The sequence below is a fragment of the Xiphophorus hellerii genome, chromosome 1 (assembly GCF_003331165.1).
Source record: "Xiphophorus hellerii strain 12219 chromosome 1, Xiphophorus_hellerii-4.1, whole genome shotgun sequence".
In the NCBI taxonomy this organism is placed as follows: Eukaryota; Metazoa; Chordata; class Actinopteri; order Cyprinodontiformes; family Poeciliidae; genus Xiphophorus; species Xiphophorus hellerii.
Genome location: NC_045672.1, coordinates 31,932,810 through 31,945,014, shown reverse-complemented (window position 1 = coordinate 31,945,014; position 12,205 = coordinate 31,932,810). Strand labels below are relative to the sequence as shown.

At 42.2% G+C, this 12,205-nt stretch overlaps 1 protein-coding gene across 2 annotated transcripts; it reads left to right on the top strand.

The window, feature by feature from the left end:
• Window positions 1-1,035: 1,035 nt before the first annotated feature.
• LOC116718574 (PHD finger protein 20-like) lies at window positions 1,036-10,875 on the top strand. 2 transcript variants are annotated; one of them, XM_032560664.1, is made up of 18 exons: window positions 1,036-1,144; window positions 1,858-1,937; window positions 2,486-2,657; window positions 3,143-3,227; window positions 4,069-4,142; window positions 4,218-4,473; window positions 4,548-4,631; window positions 4,990-5,049; window positions 5,437-5,626; window positions 5,699-5,808; window positions 5,885-6,004; window positions 6,128-6,196; window positions 6,308-6,447; window positions 7,399-7,498; window positions 7,575-7,770; window positions 7,853-8,015; window positions 8,468-8,705; window positions 8,793-10,875. In XM_032560664.1, the coding sequence occupies exons 2-18, from the start codon at window positions 1,858-1,860 to the stop codon at window positions 8,927-8,929; spliced, it is 2,274 nt and encodes a 757-aa protein (XP_032416555.1). In that variant the 5' UTR covers window positions 1,036-1,144; the 3' UTR covers window positions 8,930-10,875. The 2 variants fall into 2 exon arrangements, with proteins under 2 accessions (XP_032416555.1, XP_032416547.1); XM_032560656.1 differs by having other exon boundaries at window positions 7,853-8,024.
• Window positions 10,876-12,205: the final 1,330 nt, after the last annotated feature.

Below are 12,205 nucleotides of genomic sequence, written 5' to 3'. Positions count from 1 at the left end.
TTAACATTGCTGCTATGACCAATGAGCGATATTTACTGATATTATGTATTATATATATTTTCCTGCCCTTTTGAAACAGCATCACTGTAACGTGACCAACAAGATGGAAATAAATATGGGCAGTACTTGGCACTGCTAGCTAAAATGTTAGCTAACCCTTTGGCTAACACTAAACCACTAGATCTAAGTGGCATTTAGTTGAAGCTAATGCTAACTCCAATGCAAACTATATTTGCTCTTGAAAGGTTGGGAGGCATGTCTTGGTTTTTAATTGTATTCATTTAGAACTTTATTCCGCTGAAACTTTGCAAAACATGAAGTTACTTAACCATTTAAAGATTTTAGGGGAAGTTTGTTGCATTAATCGTTTACAAAGTTAGTAAAAATGATAAAGTGCTAAGCAAAAAAATAAAATAAAATTAAAAATAGCTTTGCTAAATATTTTTGTAATATTTATCTTTTAATGAACTCTGAGCATCTTCCCCATCCTCATCCATCCATTTTCTAACACCCTGGTCCCTGGTGGGGTCAGGAGGAGCTGCTGCCTCTCCAGCTAACGTTCTGGGCGAGAGGCGGGGTCACCTGGATGGGTCACCTGGACGGGTCAGTCTGTCGCAGGGCAACACAGAGACAGACAGAACACACAACCAAACACACACACTCACACCTAGGGATAATTTAGAGAGACCAATTAACCTAACTGTTCAGAAAGAGTTTACACTGTGCAGCCTCTTCCCCATCCTTCCTGGAGAAAAGCATCCCCACAGCATGATGCTGCCACCACCATGGTTCAAGGTAAGGATGTTTTTCTGCCGCACATAGTTTATTATTTAGGGCAGAAAGGTTTTGTTTTGATATCATTTGAATATAATATCTCTTGTGGTTTCTGTCCCCTACATACATTTGGTAGATGTGCAGGAACCACCGATGACCTGGAGATCAAGACCGCCGCTAGGAGGTCGAGCTAAATAAATCCGGATCTGCTCTTTTATAACTACCTTGCTTTCAGGTTTACACCTACTCCTCAGACTACTGTACACACTCACTCTTACAGCGTCTTCTGCGGGACAGCTGAGTTTCCGTGCTGGCGCATGCGCTGTGCATCTGTCGGAGTATGAGGAGCAGCTGAGGATCAGATCCGGAGGTAAACAGGCGCTCTGTCGCTGCTTTTCATTAAGAATGTCAACTCATCGGCAGGTTGGATGTTCTCTGAAGGCTTCTCCTCCAGCAGCAGCGGCTCGCAGTCACAGCTCAGGCTGTTATTGAGACTGAGCTGCTTCATCTCAGCTGAGGCTAACTGTTAGCTGTTAGCTCATCTATTCAAAGTCAATGGAGATTCAGTCCGTTGAGCTGCACAGCTCTCATACTAACTTCACCCGTTTGCTTTGAAACGTAGTGGAAGTTGAGTAGCGTGTGTTCGTGAATAACTCTGAGCCGGGAGCCGCGGCGCTGCTCGCTGCAGTTTGACGCTAACAACAACAGATAGCATTAGCTTTTAGCCGCTGTCAAATATCTGAGGATCTGGGAGGCGGGTCTTGTTCTTCACTGCCAGCTCTGTGGGCCAATCAGCGTCCGAGGCTGGGAGGCGTGTCTTTGTTTTTAATTGTATTCACTTTCAATTTCTTTTCTATCCTTTTTTACATATTAATTATGAACACATAAAATATAAAAAGTGTTTTCAGAAACGTAGAAAACAAAAGGATGAAATGTTGGGCGGGGTTTGATGTGTGTAACTCAGAAAGTTGCTCTACAAACAGCTCCATCTCCTGGACAACTGAAAGAATCCAAACACAAACATTCATGGTGTGTAATAATAAGTTTCAGCTTCTACAGCGGCTCTGTGTCTTTTTCCGGCAGATGAAGACTCCACCAGACAGGTCAGGAATCACCTTCGAGGTCGGAGCTCAGCTGGAGGCCCGAGATCGACAAAAGAACTGGTCTGCATCACACACACACACACACCCACACACACACACACACACACACAGTACCTAGCATATGTTTTAACTATCCTAACCATCCTCTGCTGTTCCAGTTAGCTGCCCAGTCAGCCTCTTTCCAGTGATATAACTTGTTAACTCAAACAACTTTAGCGAAATAGTAAAATAATGGCTTTGTTGGGGAGTTACTTAAAATTATAAAAATATGTTGTTGTTTTTTCTTATGACAGGCTAAATAATGCAAATTGATGTTACTAATTTTTGGCTGTAACTTTACTAACAGCAGCCCAAACTAGTGGATTAGTCTTTGTTTGTATGACAGAAGAAAAGTCTGTCATCAGTTCTGTGCTGATTAAACAGGAACATTAGGATAATAATGTTGGGACACAATACAAAATATTTCTCAATTTTTTTATACATAATGTTTCCAGGATTGTTTGTGGTTAAATTCACGATGCAAAACGTTAAGTAAATAATTGGACAGTTCTGCTGATCATTTTGTTGTTCTGAGTGTCTTTGAATCACCTGAGCTCTTGTCTCTGCAGGTATGCTGCCACTATTGAGAAGATCGATTATGACAAGGAGCGGGTTCTGGTCCACTATCGCCAGTGGAGCCGTCGACACAACGAGTGGTTCCACTGGAGCTCGCCGTACCTTCGTCCGCTGGAGCGCGTCAGCCTGAGGAGGCAGGGCCTGATGCCGCCGCAGGCCCAGCCGGTACCAACGCTGCTTATTAATGCTAAGCTGTTTACTTATCATGATTAGGATTGTTTTCATAATTGATTATTGCTACAAGTATGAAAAATCTGTTTTTTAAATAACAGATTGTTTAATGAAAAACAGCCTGATTATTTTCTAAATAATAGTTTCTAAATTATTTTTTATAAAATGTAAATTCTTTTCACACATTTTAGATCTGCTTTTTTATAAGTATTAAATCTGATTATGTTGTTATAACATTTGATTATTTTAAAAATACATAAAACAATTTTACAAATATGAAATATTTTAAAATATTTACATGATTATTTTCTAAATAATCATTTTATTTTTCAGGTATTTTATTTACAGTAAGAGAAATGTCTGACATGAAACATTCATATGCTTTTTTTGCGTCTCTAAACGTTTCGTTTAAAGCAGGAACCAGAGCGTTTCCTCCATCTTGTCGTGTTTCTGTCAGATCATCCTGTTTCCTGTCTCAGGTCTTCGTTTTGGGCTCCAAAGTTCTGGCCTGTTGGACCGACTGCCGCTTCTACCCGGCAAAAATCCTCAAAGTCAACAAAGACGGTGAGACTCAATTTTGACCTTTCAACAACAGAACATAAGGGCCAGACTAAGAGATTTCTTATGAAACTGTTAGAAAAAAGTCATAATATTACTTGGAAAAAGTCGTAAAATTACTAGAAAAGTCTCTTTAATGAGAGCAAAACTGCGACATAGAGAGCAGCTCGTCTAGTCTGTCCTTCGTTCCTTGAAGTAAACCGTCGTTTGTTTCAAAGTCCTGCTACTTATAATAATTGGATTCTGATGTTAAATATCATCCTTATTTGAAAAACTGATCACAAAGTTTAACTTCTTAAAATGCTCAACATTCCTCGTGTTAATTTCTGATGACTTTTTATGTTGGAGTTATCTTAAAATTACTACTTCATTGTACTAATATTACAACTTTATTCTTGTAATATTATGACTTTATTTCTATTATTACGTCAACCTTCTTATTTTGTGGATTTTTTTCTCATATTATTACAACCTTATTCTGCTAATATTGTATCTTTATTTTTCTGTCGTTTAAATTTTTTTCTAGTATTTTATGACTGTTTTCATAATATTATGAGCTTGTTCTTGTATCATTATGTCTTTTGTTCTCATTATTTTGACTCACTGTCATGCGACTTTATTCTAATAATCTAATGTTGTTTCTTTGCCTGGTCCTGATTCCCGGTCATCTCGAAACAGATGTTTCTCTGATGAAAAGCTTGTGTTCACATCTGGTTCTGAATGTTTGAAGCTGCTTGTCTGAATCTGAAAAAAGGAACAAAAAAGAAACATTTTAACTGTAACTCCAGTTGAACGGCTTTAAGTTTCAGTCTGCAGTGATGGGCCTAACCCTGCGTTCCCGTCCCAGACTCGTACACGGTGCGGTTCTACGACGGCGTGGTCCAGACGGTGAAGCCGACCAAAATCAAACCCTTCCACGAAGTAAGAACCGCTGCACCTTCCTCACCTTCCTCCAACAGCTCGTCATCTTCACTGATGCTGCTTTCTGTGGTCCAGAGGTCCAGATCAGAGAGGAGCGCAGTGGGGAGCGAGGGATGGGAGGAGGGCGAGAGTGAGGAAGAGGAGCAGAACCCCAAAGAGGGGGGAGGCCAGGAGATGCAGGAGGAGGAGGAGGAGAAGAAGGGAGGAGAAGAAGAGGAGACCTCAGAGGAGAAGGAAGGAGCTGAGGAGGAGGAGGAGGAGGAGGAGGAGGAGAGGAAGACAGCAGAGCCTTCTTCCTCTTATCCACCAACAAAGAAGAAGACAGAAAACAGTGAGTTAAGATTCGACCCCTGATGTTTGTCTTCAGGTTGAAGGTAAATCTGGTTTGTTTTTCTTGTCTTTCAGACAGAAGTGATGTAGTTCAGAAACAGCCAATCACAGCAGACTCCACCCTGGCAGCAGTTCCTAACCCCGCCCACATTGACAAAGGTAACCAATGAGCTCCGGGTCGGTCGTCCATCTTGTGTTTCAGTTTGATGATGTCTCTGTGGCGTTGTTTCCATAAGCTCCTGATTTATTTCCATCCACTGTTGCTTGAGTGTTTCTCTCAAATCTTGAATTCACATTTAGAGCAGATTAAATCCAAATTAGAGGTGCATTGATCACAGTTTTCTGGCTGATCACTGATCTTTGAAAAGCTGGGCGTTCCCATTCTGATTTTTTATTTTTATTTTTTTGTCTGAGAAAAAGTTGCTAAATATTGTCGTCTGTTGCGCCAGAGCAAAAGGGGACAGTGGCTGATTTATTCGATCTCCAGTTCATCCAATGTTGCTCTCCTCCTCCTCAGATGTCCTGATGGAGCGCCAGGCTCACCTTCCCACCACACACAAGTTCAGCAGAGAGCCACGTAAGCTCCGCCCACCACTGGGTCTCCATCTTCCCCACTGCAAAAACACAAAATCCTACCAACTATTTCTGGTCTAGTTTCTATTGCAAATATCTCAGAACAGTTGAAATAAGACAAAACTAACCTACAAGTAACTTTTCAGAAAGATAAAGGAGCTTGTTTTAAGTTAATTATTCCCTAATATTGATTAAAAGCACAGTTTTCACTTATGGGGAAATTGTCTATTAAGGAATATCAAGGAATTGTTGACTCAAAACAAGCTCCTTTATTTTGCTGAGAAGTTACTTGTAAGTTTTTTGGTCTTATTTCAAGATGTTGGCACCAGAAACCAAAGTACTTGTTTAGGTTCTGTTTCTGCAGCGTCTCACTGGCTGTGTGCTCCTGCAGTGTACAGGGTGATAAAGAACCAGCCTCCTCCTATTCTGTCCATCGAGCTGGACCACAACCCCTTCAAGTGTCCGGCTGCCGGCTGCTCCAAGTCCTTCAGGAAGGCCAGCCTGCTTCACTACCACATCAAGTACTACCACTCTGAGCAGCAGCTGGATGCCGGCGGCGGCGCGGAGCCGGAGGCCTCCAGGTGAGTCCAGGTGAGTTCAGCACCACAGCCTCCGTGATGACCCCTGACCTTCTGCCTCTACTGGCGCTGCAGGAGGAAAAGGTCTGCTTCTGAAGGAGGCGACTTCCCGTCCAGCAAGAAGGCTGACGTCCAAACCGGCAGCTGTCGCCGTGACGACAGAGAGCAGAGCATCATGGGGACCGGTGGGTCGGAGCTCGGTGATTCTCAAACAGATTTCTGTGGGACAAAATGAGCCAAACGTCTGAATTCTGTCTGCAGAGCTGAAGAAGGAGGAGAGGAAGGAAAAACCAGGAGGACACGACAGGAAGGAGAGGAAGCACTTCCTGCGAGTCAAACTGAGGAAGAAGAAAAAGAAGAAGAAGAAGAAGAGCCAGTCAGGTAACGGAGGATCTGGATTCCTCCTCAGCCTGCTTTTCAGTTCAGATTATTAATCTGATTAGTTTACCCTGAAATCTGGATTATGTCAGTGGAATCATTTGTCTGTGTTCGCCCTGCTTGCAGGATTCGGCAGCAGCGACGACGACGCGCCGGACCGACCGCCCCTCACTCTGAAGCTTTCACACTCACACGGTCCGAGCAGGAAACACTCCAGATATTCACTTTTCTCTTTGAAAAAACACCAAATATTCTCCTTTCTCGTTCAAAAAACCAACAAAACGCTGATTTTGTTTCTGCTTCCAGTCGACGACGGCAGCGACTGGTCGACTCTGACGGCTGAGAGTGGCGAGGACACGTTCTGGCCCGTTGCTACGGAGACGGAGGACTGTGAGGTGGTGAGGTGTGTGTGCGAGGTGGACGAAGAGAACGACTTTATGATTCAGGTAACACACACACACGCACGGTCCATAAAAAGTCTTCATCAGGCTTTAATTTCCACAAATCTTGTGTGAAAACTTTGACTAATTTTTTATATTTTATTTTTGAAATAAAGAGAAATATTTCATTTAATTTAGACCAAAATGGTTCTGGTTCATTAATGAACAATGAATTCATCTGTAAAATTGATCCGATTCTGGGCTCTGAATTTACTGATTTTTATCTCTTTAATAAAACCTATTCTTTCACTCTTGACTTTTTAATAGTGGTGTACCTCAGGGCTTGGTTCTCAGCCCCCGTCCATTCATATTCTCAGACCTCCTCCTGTTCAGCTTGTTCACATCGGGGTGTAGCTCCAGGTGTAGGCAGATCACACCTCCAGGTCCCAGCTGCCAAACTCCTTCTTGACTTCACCTGAGTCTAAATTAAAGATTTTTCTAGCTATGTTTACATCTAATTGTCTATAACATTTTGAGTGAAATTTTAAAATGTCAGACAAAAAACTAAAATTCATATTAGTTGTGCTTTCATCTACTGTGAAAAATGTCAGATCATCGATAATCTGGAGCGAATCAGCCACCAAAGCGATTTTTCATCAGGTGTTGACTTTATTAATGGCTATCTACTTCCTGATAAACAAGACGTCTCTCCTCTGAAGTCTGGAGGTTTGGACTCAGAAATTTCTCCGTTTTATTCAGCGTATTTCCTTTTCCCCTGTAGCATTAACTCTTTTTCAAAAAAGCCAAAAAACCTCCTACAGCTGGCGTAAAAACTTTCCAAATGGAAGGAATTTTTTTTGTTTTACCATTCCCATCAACCTTTTCATTTTAATCTTCTCCTTTTACTTCTATAAATTCAATCTTTTCTTGTTTTTACTCAGATTTTCTGATATTGTTTGATGGTCTTATATGGCTCAAACCCAGAGGGAATCTTTTTCTGCCGTTGTGTCTCTACAGTGCGAGTCGTGTCTCTGCTGGCAGCATGGAACCTGCATGGGTCTATATGAAGACAACGTTCCTCACAACTACATCTGTTACTACTGCAGGCAGACCTCAGGTAGGATCCCCTCCGCTGCGCTGCAGGGGCAGAAAACAGGAGGAACCTTCCTCTGATCCGTCTGCTTCCTCTGCAGGCTGGAGGCGGGCCCAGCGCTTCCTGTCTGAACCTGATTTGCTGATCTCGGGTCACATGTTTGGCCTGTCCTGCGTGAAGGAGAACTACTCAGAGATCAACGCCTCCAAGATCTCCCACACCAGCCACCTGCTGGCCCAGACGCACAGCCTGCACCAGGTCCTGAGCGGCCTGCAGCTCAAGATCAGCCTGCTGCAGTGAGTACATCAGTCAGCCCACCACCAGGGGGCGCACATCTACAGAAACGTCTGCTCAGCATCTCTGTCTCCCTCTGCGCAGCTCTCCGTCCCACCCCGACCTGCAGCTGTGGAGATTGCCATGGCGACAGGAGGAGGCTCTGAACCTGACGTCCGGCCAGCAGGACGAGCCGCCCATCTGCTACGTCAGCAGCGAACACTGCTACCAGAAACCAGAGGCATCATGGGAAATGGCGGAGGAAAAGGTAGGAGAGGTCAGTCTGGGTTCAGGAAACGAGGGACTAAAATAAACTTCACACTCTGTGAGGCGCCCTGCAGACGGAGTCACACCCCTTTAAGTTCTTCTCGTCTTTCTGAGACGGATCAACACAGAGGAGATTATCAGATGGAAAAAAAAGTTGGCATATTCTGCAGATTTTTCATTAAACCACTTAAGGCTTGGAGTGGCCTAGTCAAAGTCCAAACCTAAATCCAGCTCATAACCTGCAGCAAGACATTAAGATTGATGTCCACAGGTGTTCTCCATCCAATCAGATTTTTGGCCGAGTAAGAAGAGGAACTTGACAGAACCGCAGTGGGAGCTCAGTGACCATTTTATTTGTGACATTTTTAAAACCAACCTTCTGTTTCATGAAATCCCATTAAAGCACAATAAAATGTGTAAATCTTGGGTTCTAATTGTTGTTTCTGTTTGAAGCCTGAAGATCTGAGGAAACAACAGTCTCTGAGCATCATGGACGCCAACGCCGTGAGCCACTCAGATGCTCGCTTCTTCCTCAGCATCAAACCGGAGAGCCACTCAGAGGACGCCGGCCACGCCCACAGACAGGCCGCCGTGTCTGTGGCTCAGTGTCGGCTCAACCTGCTGGATCACGTGGAGACGCTGCATCACCAGATCACCGCCAGGATGGACCTGATCGAGCGAGAGCTGGACGGTAACACACACAGATACAGGACAGGTTTTAAATTTATTTTTCCACTCTGATGAGGAAATTGAGAAAACTTTCTTTTTCTCCCTGCAGTTCTGGAGTCTTGGCTGGATCACTCTGGGGAGCTGGAGCCTCCAGACCCTTTGTCCCGCCTCCCGCAGCTGAAGCAGCGAATCAGGCGCCTGCTGAGTGACCTGTGTACGGTGCGGCGCCTGGCAGTCTGCCGCTGAGCGACTGACAGCCGCAGGCGAGTGGAAACGTAACGCTCTGTGAGTCGGTTCTGCTGGAAGAACTTTTTTGTAAAAAGAGACTAAACCTGGAGCTGACCTCCATGACCTGTCCTCTGATTGGCTGGCTGCTCCGGTTACAGACGCACCTCCGAACAAGAACACAGATAATTTTATAACTCAGATTTTGTAATTGCACTAATGTTAATACCAACTGTAATTATTTCCTGTTTTGTAATTTCAAAAGAAAAAACACAATGATGATTTTTAAAGTTTGTTGGAACCACAAAATGTTTTTTTCCCAGCAGCAGATTTTCATTTTCATCCACAGAAGCTTCATTTATTCAGCTGTGAACAGACTGTATGCAGAATACCTGGGAGTGCCTGCAGGGGGCGCCTCCTTTCTTCTTCTATGGTTTATGTTTATGTTTTAACGGCTGTTTTGAATCAGAACTGAGCACAGCAGATCTGGGCCAGATTCAGCAGATGGTCCCGGGGCCACAGCCACTGGGCCACTGGTCCCACTGCTGCCACTGGTCCCACTGGTCTCACTGGTCTCACTGGTCTCACTGGTCCAGGATGAGCGGGGCGACATCAGGGCTCAGCTTTGAGGTCAGTGTAATTCAGACGTTTTGTAGAATAAACCAGATTAAACTCCTGATGGATCAGGACAGATTTATTTCTGAGACTCAGGCTCGGTTCGACTTGAGGACAGATGAAGGATCATCTGAGCTGAATCGTTCTGTCTGATATGTGATGACAGCAGAATTGATCCAACCCTGAAGGTCTCGGATTTTCTCTGTGATCCATTAGTCTGGTCTGGTTCAACAGTTCTCCAGACTTTCTGAAGTTTCCTCTGAAAAGCTGCGGTTTTACTTCCAGTCCCTGATTGGCCCTTGTTCCAGCTTTATTAGAGTTAGCACTGTGGAGGTTCTGGTTCTGCCCCGGTTCTGTTACCCGCCTGATCTCCTGGATCAGATGATGAAGATGATGATCCAGGAGATCATCGTCTGTAGCAGCAGACCTATCTGTTGGCCATCACACGGCCATCATAGTTAGGAAAAGCACTAAATTTATGTTTCTGTTAAAAGGTGAATGCAGAAACAATAAAAACCTGTCGGCCAAATGAAAAATATTAATCTAAGTGAAACTTGATCCATGTTTGGCTGATTAATCCTTCATCTGCCGACCTCGACTTTTCACTCCAGATATTTAACTTCACAGAGGCTGAATGAAACTGACGATTTGGCCTTTAATGCACTTCTGCAGCAGGAATGTTGGTGTTTCACATACAGTCTGGTTCCAACTAAAACCTGTTTATATTTCCCAACAGCTTAAGTTTTGACATATCCACTTAAATATTAGCTGTTTTAATGAAGATAACGTGTAAAATCAGCTTCTAAAAGCTCCCAGATCTTAGATTCTGTTTTTCTTTAGTTTTATTTTTACATCGGTGCTTTATGAGCTTCCCTCTACAGACAAGCAGAATCAGTTTTCATTCTCACAGTTTCAGCATTTTTTATTTCTTTTTACTGAGCTAAAAGCTGCTTCGTTTCAGTTTAGTGAGAAGAAAAATGCTGGTGCTTCTTCACAGCACAGCTTGGAAATGTACAAATGTTAATCTGAATGTTTTTACGCTTGTATAAGAAACTGTACAAACCTGTAGATTTATTTTGATAGAGAGACGGATGGACTGTTTTTCAGAAAGGAAAGTAGACTTTTTCCTGAAAATAAAGCAGTGAAATGTATTCAACACTTTGTTCTACACGCTGGTTTTGATCTGATGGCGACGCCTCTAAAGCGTCTGTTTCCTCTCCTGTCAGTAGTTTAGACGTAAAGCTCTAGATGTTCCTCATTAACCCGTCGAAGCTTCGCTGTTCATTTAGTTTCAGGCTGGAGGTTTTTGTTTTTCAGAGATTCTTCCGTTGAATAAAAATGTTGAAACATGCTGCAAGTTTTCTGTGTCTGGATTTTTCCTGAACCATGAACATAATTCAGAAACATCATTTCCAAACTTTTTGGCCCGTGAGTCAAAAATACTGGCAGACCAAGAAAGAAAGAAAAAACAATGAAACGAAGCATTAAGATTTTTATGTTTCTTGCAGAGAAGAGATGTTATTGTTTTTAGATTTTGTATGTTTGCTGTAGTAAAGGAAAGGACCTAGTTATTTTAGGCTCAGCTGAACAAATTTATTCAGTTACAACAGAATAAATTTGGGAAAAGTTTGTTTTTCAGTAAAGTCAATGGACATATGTGGTTCTACTTATTATAAAAGTCTAGTTATAAACAGACAAATATCTTGTGCTGTACTTCATATTTTCCATTTCAAGAAAATTATATCAATAATTTTATTCATTAAAATGAAAAGTTTGAGAAAATTTGAACCACAGTTTCCGACTGAGGTACAGTTACTTTATGCCTCATTTTAACAAACTGGTACATATCTGCTTTAAACAACATATTTTGAGAACATTTCCCCATTTTTACTGCAGAAGTAGATTGCTAACTGACAGTAGTCTCCATTTAAATGTTTTAGATCAGCAAACATTACATATTGAGAAAAGATGAAGTAAATCAGAAAAGATGAAATATTTATGAACTGCACCTTAAATTATCCAACTGATCTCAAAGCAAATTTGTAGAGAAACTAAATGAGAAAAACACCATTTTTATTTTTACAAAGTGTTCTTCTGTCTGGAAAAATATAAGCAGAATTAAAGGATGCTGTAGCGTTTATCTGTATTTACTGTTGACAACGCCTTGGCGTCTGTCTGAAAGTCCTGCTGTTTGTGTTTGTGTGTGAGCGATAGTAACGGTGTTGCTGTCCGTACAGCAGATGGTCCCACTGTGTTTTCACGCCGATGTTTCCTGCCTGAGCGACGATCTAAATATGTGCTGCCTGGATGAGAGCAGGCGTGTTGCTCACTTCCAAACAGAACCATCTACAGGAGGAGCTGAGAAATAAACTGTAAAATGAACAGAAGTCCATTCAAACTGTTGTACTTACAACATTTAATTCAGTCCTGAACATTTTCACTCGTTTCAAAATTATGACTTTGTTTCTCAACATTTTAGCTAAGATATCAAAACAATAATTAATATTTACTCATTTTCACTTATTTTTTCATATCAGTGAAAATGTATATTATTGAGATGGAGGAAGGTTGACTGGGAAATTAATTAAGATACTTTATTACGCCTAAACAAAAAAAATCCATCTATAAACATAGAAAGCTCCAACTTGCTAAAAATTGTTGAAATATAAAAGTGAATCCTTA